Genomic DNA, 9,768 nt, shown 5'->3' with positions numbered 1-9,768 from the left:
AACTGGGTCTGTTTAGCCTTGAGAAAAGAAGACTGAGAGGGGACCTGATCCAGGTTTATAAATATCTGAGGTGTGGCGGCCATAGCGGTGAGGCCAGTCTCTTTTCAGTGGTACATGGAGACAGGACGAGGGGAAACGGACATAAGCTGCAGCACAGGAAGTTTCGCACGAATGTGCGTAAGAACTTCTTCACGGTGAGGGTGACGGAGCACTGGAACAGGCTGCCCAGGGAGGTTGTGGAGTCTCCTTCTCTGGAGATATTCAAGTCTCGCCTGGACGCCTACCTGTGCGACCTGGTGTAGGGAACCTGCTTTGGCAGGGGGGTTGGTCTCGATGATCTCTAGAGGTCCCTTCCAACCCCTACAATTCTGTGATTCTGTGATTCTGTGAGCTGCACTCTGCCTTCACTCTAGCAGAGCTGCCACCCCTGGTGCAGCTGAGCCGTGTAACTCTGGCTAAGTCCCACATTCTGTGCCCACCATCCTCTTACCCTGAACATCTTCACCCTGTGCTTCCTGTATGTGATGCTGCTACCGCCCCTCTGCTGTGTATCGGATGAGCTTTGCCAGATGAATTACCAGCTCTGCCTGCCACAAACAGCATTAGAAAGAAAATGAAGATGTATATAGGAGAATTTTCTGTCCTGCATACATCAGCAGCCAGTGCAGCAGCCCCTCATGTCCCGTGTGGTCCACAGAGGTCAGAAGTCTGCCAGGCAACCCTTCATTGTGTGACTTGGTGCATGCCTGTGTCACACGGTCTGAGCTGAGATGGCAGCCGTGTGTGGTTGTCACTGAGGTACGGACAGCAGGGAGCAGAACCTGTTTTTTTTTTGTAGAAGATTCAGTTCGTGCTGAAATGAAACACTGTTCTTCAATATTTTTTGCTCCCCAGGGCACATAATGAGAGCACACAACCTGCAAGTTATATTTGGCCAAGAATTCTGGACATCTGGAGATGTTTGTGTAAATATTAGAATAACTTGGGAAGGATTAATTGAAGATGCACACAGTTGTGAGGTGTTAAGCCCTGATTAAATGCTCTTTACTGTGTAGTCACATTTTATTACAACTGACATATGTTTGGAACACCGGTAGAAAAGAAAGCACATCATCTATTTACAATCACTACACATTTACATTATATTATTTACAGATAATGAATTTAGTAATATATTTGAGCAGAAAATATAGCAAATATCAATACGAAACTGTACAGGGCTTAATCTCACGTCCTATAGTGGAGTTGCATTTCACTGTAATAATAAATACAGTTCTATATTTACAAATTTTACTTTAAAATCTATTAAATGAATTTTAACAATTTCAAGTTTAAAATATTTGATCAAAATATTTCAAACATGCTTATAAAAATAAGACACGGAGCCTTTAGGACGTTCTGCAAGCTAAAAAAGTTTTGATAAAAGAAGCTTTCTTTAACTAGTCTTTAGAATTATAACATTACTTTGATTCTCAAATCACTTTACAAACTTCTTAAATATAGCGAGCTGAAAGGAATTTCACTGACATTAAGCAGTGCAGCACAGACAGACCCCAGTTAAATTAAAGCTAAGTAAACACGATAATAGGCATTGTGCAATGCTTGACTGATCCTCTGTTTAATTCAAAGTGGTTTCAGGCATCATTCCCCAGCTGTATGCTGCACTGCTTCAAAACCCACAAGAGATAAAGGATTCAGATAAGTACTCTGCTGACCTTATCATACATAATTTCAGCATTGGTTCATTTTTTTTCCCTTGAAGGATGAACATGTCGGCCAAAGTCAACTGATGCCATCTGTAACTGCAAATCTGCAAATATGCCAGTGTGAGTAGACAAGAAAGCCAAAGCATATCCATTGTTGGCAATAGTCTTCACTGTGAAAATCCATCCTGTGAGTCCCAGAAAGTTGCATATACAGTAACAGATGAACAACAGTGACCATCTGTAACTGATTATCTTAATTACTGGGCTAGCCTAACTGTGGTAATGTTCAAAAATTAGTCTCATTCACCTAGAAGTTGAGTGGCCATTAACTGCGCAGTGATTACTGGGCTATTAAAGGTTACTCCTCAGGGAGCTATTTTTAACAAATCTGTGCATTTCCGTGTCATAAATGATCAGCTCACTTGAGCAAAAATATGCCAGCTCTAAGAAAAGATGATTGGAAGGTCCTCTGACGGCTTGGCCAAGGTCAAAGACTGCTTGTCTTCTGGGCAAAGGAAGTGAGCTCTCTACATTTGGAAAAGGTCTGAAGTCTTCTCACCTAGTTGCACGATGTGTAAATGTACACATGATGATTCAGCAAAGTATTAACAGATTACAATCAAGAGAGGTACTCTATGTTAATCTAATCTAACCAGCTCCTAAACTAATGCCATCAGGCATCCCTGAATTCCAATAGCTGCTCCAAAACCTTTTTTGGCAATGTATCCAATTTGAAGTTACTTGGTGAGTTTTCATTCCAAGCCATGGCAAATTGTTCTACTTGGCAGTGACCATTAGTGTCAGCAATTCACACCTTTATTTTTATGCTGTGTATACATACCTAGCATCAACTCCTTGGGACCTTACCAGATTCTTCTCCTCCTGACTTAGTCCTTTCTCTCAAATTTCTGTTTTCCAGAAGTAGCTACTTACAAACTGTGGTCAAGCTGCTTTTTTTTAAGCTTTTTTTTTTTTTAAATATATTTTTATGACATTGAAATGTTTTATTTCCCCAGTGTTCTTTACAGCATATGAGTACAAAAACTGTCTGAAATATTCCCGTAGTGCTTGCACCACTGCTAAGAACACAGATCATAAAACCTTCATTCCTTGTATTCCCATATCTATCATTAGCCAAAAAGACACAGTGACCTCCACATCTTCAACTAATGATCTTGAGAGGCTTTCTAGAAATGCCTGGAGCAGGACTATCGGTTTCATTCCTAGACAAATGACCTTATATCAGTGTTTCTGTGTGAGTGCCTTTCATGTCATTTACTTGTACTCAATACACCTGTCTGCCTGTATTCATGACCCTCCATGTAGTATTTCTCACCCTCAAATTCTGTGAGTCTCTCATCTGTCAGTTTTATCATTAGTAGTTCTACTGGCATGCTGGTAATTCATGACCAGATTGTGCAGAACCTTTGGAAAAAAATATTCACGTAGCAATGGCTTGCCGTTTATGATTCCATTTTAAGTGCTTGGTAGGATTTTGATTAACTGCTTTTATAATATATAATAGTTCTGTAGATTTTTCTGGCAATTAAAATACTTTGTCATGTCAGACAACTTCTGAAAAACCAAACCCATCAGCAGGTAAACTATTAAATGAACTTTATCTGTTGAACATGGAGCTTAATTGAAGTATATTCTGCAGAAACCTTTAGGTTTTCCAACAGGACTACTCTCCCACTTAGACAGCTTGCTGAATGAGGGCCATATGCAGATGTTTATAAAAACAGACTTGGCACTGAATATCTATTATTAAGACCAAATTATATTAAACAGGAAAAAATAACAAAAAACCCAAGATGTGTTGAAGAAAAACCTTACCAATTCAGCACAGCATTTTTGCTCTTGACCAACTGCCTTTTCTGAGTAGCGCTACTTTGAAAGGGAACCGCCAATACAACTGCAGAAACTGCTGCAGCTTTCAGATTTTCTCTTCATTCCAGCAGCTCTGAAACTGACTGAGAAGGCTAAACTACTGGATTTTCAGCCTGCTGCAAGTTTTGTCATCATCTGTTTTGTGATGCATGTAACAGTAATTCAGAGGCAATCTCTAGCTTGAAAACACACACCCATACTTACTTTTGGGTTAAAAAAAATTGTAAACATACATATTTTCTGCACTGCCACTGAAACTAGCGACATGGAACAAATGCTACAGATGAAATATTGCAGCTTTCTGTCATTTGATAAGACGATGGCATGAGTGAATTGCTGGTAGGCATGTCATATGATATGCTAGCACTTGTGAAGGTTACCAGTGCTTGTGTCGAGTCACAAGATTGTTTTTCTATGTCTTCTGAATTCACAGAGATCAGACTAGCATGTTTTGACCTCCTCCATAACAAAGTTTGCTTTCGCAAACTTCCCAAGTCCTCCTTGAAGTGTGGATTGAACAATATATAAAGGAGTGGGTTTAGACATGCAGGCAGTGGGACAATCACCAGCAGTATGGACTTTATCACTTCTGGGCTGATAAAGGTAAGATTTAGTAAGGAGGAAAAAGATAAGAAGGCCACAGGACAATAAAGAATGCAATTAGTAAAAAGCAGCAAGGCTATATGTTTGACCATAGAGCAATCCCAAATATTGTCTAGTTCTCCCTTTTCTAAACTGCAGTAGAGCTTTGTATAAGCAATAGTCATTACCAGGAAGCAAAGTGAGTTCAGCAATACTAGTGCTACCATGTAGCCCATAGCAGTGGGTTCTCCAAATGGTAATGGCAAACAAAGTGGAGAAACCCCATACTCACTCCCAGTGAGGAGAGGTATCACTGCAATGACTAGTGCCAACATAAAGCAAAAGAAAATGGCAATTTTTACACTGGCAATAGAGGATTTTGTTTCAAACTTTGTAGCATGCTTTATAGAGAATGCACGCTCAAGCGCAGCTAGGGTAAGGAGGAAAATGGAAGCTTCTGAAGCAAAAATGGAGAGAAGACCAGTCATTTGGCAACCAATTCCACTTTCCCACTGTGCTCCGTACTGAGCAAAGCTACCAAAAGTCGATGCATCCACACTAGCCAGTACTCCACTGGAAAGACCCATCAAGGCATTTACAATACCTATTAGACCAATCAAAAGCTTTATGGAGGACATATACAACAGCGATCTGAAAACTGTAGCTGTCACCAGTGCATTGCAAACGAAGGTCAAACCGACGATGGTCCATACTCCAATTCTGATAAGCCAGCTACCAAACAGATGATCACATGGTTTGAAGGGACCTGAAAAGACAAGAAAAAAAAAAGAAGAAAACTCATGTAAAGTAAAATTTAATTTTTCACTTTTTTTCTTAGCATAGCCAAGCTGTGAATTTCACTCCAAAAGGAGATCTGGATATTTTATCTTTCTTTTGAGTAATAAGAGATCTCAATAGTGCACTGCTTATATGCATGTTGCATGCATCTGTCCCTCCGCCTGAACATTCTAGGTTTTTTTCTTTTTATGTTTTTAATCTATTAGTACAAGTGCAGTGTGACTGCCATGAAAAATTCTTCAAGAAAGAAAAGGACAGCTGTACCTTCCTCTTGCACCAGCTATGGGCTCATATATATGCAGAACATCACGTGGGGAAACAGGAAGCTTACCAGAAAAATCCTGAAGGCTTGTCTCTTGCATTAGTTACTGGACACATATTTTACTGCTGTTAAACTAGTAGCTGGAGGTCAAACTTTCATGTGAAACTACTGACTAGATTTCTTACTTACTGAATAGAATGTCCAGTTCGTAGTTTCAGTGAATGCTGTCCTGTGAAGCTGAAAAAGATCTCTTGCTAAACCAGAACAAGTTGCTAATGAGTCCTGGTGAAGTTTGATGTAATGCACATGGACAGATACACTCTGGCTGCCTAACAGCATGTCATTACAGAGTTCAAGACCCCTTTGCAGTGTCTATTCAGAGGAGTGCTTTGCTCTTCATTTTCTCATCCTTACTGATTCTACGAGGTGACTCGAATGGCTTTGACCTTTGAAAAGCTAAAGGCCAGCCCTACTTTTCAACATCCAACACCAGAGGAAGAAAACTTTAATACATGAAGCATTGGAAAGAATAGGATATCTCTTTTTGAACAACTAAATTCTGAATAAATTCAGGATGAATCTTTAATCTTTTTGCCAAGAATCTGGAATGAATCCTTAAAGGCAAGTTGTTGAGACAGAAAAATGTGGGTACCATCTTTAAGTCTGTCATCATCTCCAGCATTCTCAGTGAAGTAATGGATACTAAATATCCTATCTTCAAAAGACAAATGCACTGTAATCTACTAGTTTGGATTGAGATCCAATGAGATCTGAGAGGATTCCATTTAGATTCCAGTGATAAATCTGACCTTTTAAAGGAGATCAGGGTTCTTGAAGAATTTTCATGATGGAAGATTTGACATGTTTTATTTTGGCTGCAAAGAGATTTCCTGGGACCACTCCATTTGAGAAATATCCCCAGAGTGGAATTCCTAAATCTTTGACTTACAATTCAGATATACTTTTCTGCATAAGTTGATTATCAAGGTATACTGCAAATAAGGAAATAACACTGCAGAGAGTGAAAAGTGTTATTTGGTAGACTGTTTGACATAGCAGTTTCAGAATGACACATTCTCAAGATGTGAAGATAAATCATAGAATAGCTTAGGTTGGAAGGGGCATTAAAGATCACCTAGTTTGAATCCCGTTTGCCACCCACTAGATCAGGTTGCCCAGTGTGTGATTGAAGCTGAATATATAAGAAACATTACTTGTCTTGGTACTAGTCAGCTATGCTTCCTCAAAGCAAGTCATCCACCTTCTCCATGAAGACACAACCTCTGCTGCTGAGCTGTACTCCATACAACTACAACTGTCGCCATTGAGTAGGCAGAAGCATCCGTTGTGTCAGTTTATAGATGTCTGGTGACAACTTGTCATGAAGACAATGATGTTTTTGTGAACTCAATAACAAAGGAAGCAGTAGAGAAATACGAGGATCTTGGCTTGGAGTGAGTTTCAAAGTACTAGCTGATTTTTGTTTATGCTTCACAATGGAAGAACAACTAGGGAGAATCTTTGCTGAACAGGATGCTAAAACTAAAAGTTATATTCCAAATACTTTCTTAATCTTCAGGTAAAATTTAAGTGTAACAGGTGACATGTAGCTTTGCAATTTAATCACTTTTTATTTTTTAAACCTTAAAACCTTTCCATCATACTGCAAAGCCAGGGATGTACTACTCTCTGAAGGAAATGACTGTGCTGGGTGTTCCTTGTGATGGAGTGTATGTATTTCAATATTGTAGTGTTTTGTATGTCCTAGACATTAAACTGTGTGTTATTCAAAAAGTTCAAGTACAGAATAACTCAATGAAGAAGTACTTCAGTTTTGCAAAGGAAAGAGCAAGCAAAGATTCTGTTCTACTATTATCTATTTATTGGCAGAACAGAACCTTTGCTTTCTTGTCCCCCTGATAAGAAGACCAATTCCTCTGAAAAGGGAAAAGAGTGAGGATCTGCCAGAGGACTGTGTGAAATTTCTGATGCGTCCATAGATGAAATCAGTGTTTGCAGAGTTTTCTGGAGGACTGTGCAGAATTTCATATTATTGTACAAATATTATTGCAAAAATATTGTCCCCATCCTAGTTTCAGATTCAGAGTTTGTTACTGCATCTAAAATATCCAGCAACACTGCTCTTAGATTCCCATCTACTGGAGTTCTATACCTGGAGCAGGTGAACACTGCACCGAATGATGAGCTTTCAAATCTTCTTCAAAGTCGAGAAGAAAATCTTCAAAGTCACGCTCATCTGTGGGGGAGAAAATACTCAGATTTGATACTGCATTTTTCAGGAAAATTTCTTTTTGTACAAGCTGCAAAAAAGTCCTGGGTATTTAAGGCCTGTTCTCATCTCTCTGCCTGCCAAACTGTAAGCAGAAGCAGATGTATGCTTTCTTGGTTCTAAGTCACTGTACTCAGGATTATTTAAAAAGTTGGCATCATCACTTCTCTGAAAACAATCACTTTCAGAAAGGTGCTTTCTCCGTTACTTCATTTGCAGTGTGACAACTGTGTAGGAAGGAGTTAAAAATACAAATTCCACTGTTGTGCCCCTCTATTAAGATTTAACCCAGGCTCTTGTGTTTCTTTGTGTGTCATTGAGCTACCATGTATTCTTGGCTCTGCTCTTGCTGGAACTAGCCCTGAACTTTGAGACCTACCAGTCTTCAGGACTGGGGACAGCAATGAAAGCAGAAGGTTAGTATAACATGTATGTATGCATTTACATGGCAGGTCAAATAACAGAACTGCTGAAGGGGGAGAAAAATAAAGTAAATTTCTGCTCTGCAGAACAGATGCACTCTTGGTACCCAGAAAGTACTAGGAAAAAAACACAGCAGCTACACCTAAGTAACCACACAAGCTCTGTAATATCCTGAAGCATGGGTGCAGCAGGACAGAGAAGGCAGTGCTGCTGCTTCCAAGGCTGGCAAGATACTAAGTCCTCTCTGCTTGATTATTTTATGGAGTTACATACGAGCATCACTTCCTTGTCTTTCAGATAAAGGGAAGATTTCACTCCCCACATTAATACTTGGACAGAAAAATGAGTGAGTGAGATTTTTGAAAGGCAAACCTTACAAAATGAGTTCCCTAAGCATAGGAACACTTGAATAATATATTGCCAGGCAAGAGAGGGAGAGGCTGCCTCTGTGACTGTGAAAGAGTATTGGGTAAGATTAACATCACAGGCTGCTCACTTGAAAAATCACAGCCTTCAGGGAGATTTAAAAATGAAAGGTAACAATTACCTTGAATTTGTAACAACCCAATATCCTTCCTGGAAAAATCATCAGTGCTGCTATTCTCATCTTTGTTCCATTGGCTGGAGATTTTGTAGTGGCTCTCACAAGCTCCAAAGGCACAGCACTGATAAGCATACGGCATTTCCATGACCCTGGAGAAGAACATTGAAATATACCATATCACCGGGATAGAGCACCAGCTACTTCATTGTACTGCTCTCTAATGTCAGTGCAAATTAACTTGGTTAAATAGCCAGAATTGAAAGTAAAATATTTATGGGTAAAAATCAATCATGATGATACAAACTGAAGATTCACAGATAAAATCCTCTACCAGAAATGCAGATGATTTCTAGGGTACTTGTAGTAAAGGCTCAGTGAAATATTCTTACGCATTTTCATGGGAGATATGGAAGTAGAAGAATTTGCTCTTGAGTGAATGTTACTCTGAGAGTTCCATTTCTCTTTTGTCTTTTAATAGTTTTTGAGTGTAACTCAGCGGTTTCTCCATGTTACTTTCTTAATGGTTTCTTTTAAAAAACCAAAAGATCACAATTGTGCCTAACCTGCCTAACAGGCAAAACAAAAATCTCATTTCCCAAAATTTCTCATTTCCCCGAATTTCTCCAGTTTTGGGAAATAAGATCTATTTTTTTATTCAAATCTCTTTCCACATCAAACACTTTTCACAGTAAAATGGCAACAAGGAGACTGCTTTTTGTTTATACACCAACAAAGTAGTGTTCTAAACTGAAAGGTGAATGAATCACTAATGCAGCATATGTGAAAATGTATGTCACTGAAGAAAAGGCTTTTAGTTTATTAATTGTCACAGGAATGAGCATTGAAGGACACTGAATGGTCATTCCTAACTCCTTTAGTAAAACTGGAATTCCTAACACAAAACTGAGTACTGATGAGTGATTTTCAAAGATTCTGAGGCATCTATTGCCAGAAAATTACTGATTTCCAATATGTTTTCAACTCCATTTCTCTGTGGATGTGCAAATTCTGGGGTAGTATGGAAGAACTACATATATACAACTTCTAAAGGCTACTTCTTCTATTCCTGAGAAATACTTTATGCACTGGAAATAGAGACATTTAGTTTGCAGATCCCCAGTAATAACATAGTGAAACTTAACAATTCACCTTAATTTCAACAGATCAATAAACCTTCAGAGGTAAATATGTGACTACTACCAGGTTACTTTCAACAAATTAGTCATATGAATTAATATAATGAATGTTCTGAGCAACACTTAATGCCCTGAAA

At 38.9% G+C, this 9,768-nt stretch overlaps 1 protein-coding gene across 1 annotated transcript in view; it reads right to left on the bottom strand.

Moving 5' to 3' along the window:
* Nucleotides 1-1,124: 1,124 nt before the first annotated feature.
* LGR5 (leucine rich repeat containing G protein-coupled receptor 5) overlaps nucleotides 1,125-9,768 on the bottom strand; it is a 60,643-nt gene continuing 51,999 nt past the window's right edge. The window contains exons 16-18 of the mRNA XM_010708166.3: nucleotides 8,499-8,644; nucleotides 7,412-7,495; nucleotides 1,125-4,944 (exon numbers count right to left, since the gene is read on the bottom strand). Coding sequence (XP_010706468.2) covers nucleotides 3,854-4,944; nucleotides 7,412-7,495; nucleotides 8,499-8,644 — 1,321 coding nt within the window. The 3' untranslated portion in view covers nucleotides 1,125-3,853. The remainder of the gene's footprint in view (nucleotides 4,945-7,411; nucleotides 7,496-8,498; nucleotides 8,645-9,768) is intronic.

This window comes from Meleagris gallopavo, chromosome 1 (genome assembly GCF_000146605.3).
Source record: "Meleagris gallopavo isolate NT-WF06-2002-E0010 breed Aviagen turkey brand Nicholas breeding stock chromosome 1, Turkey_5.1, whole genome shotgun sequence".
NCBI lineage: Eukaryota > Metazoa > Chordata > Aves > Galliformes > Phasianidae > Meleagris > Meleagris gallopavo.
Note: the sequence above shows the minus strand (reverse complement) of the source record. Positions and strands in the feature narration are given on the sequence as shown.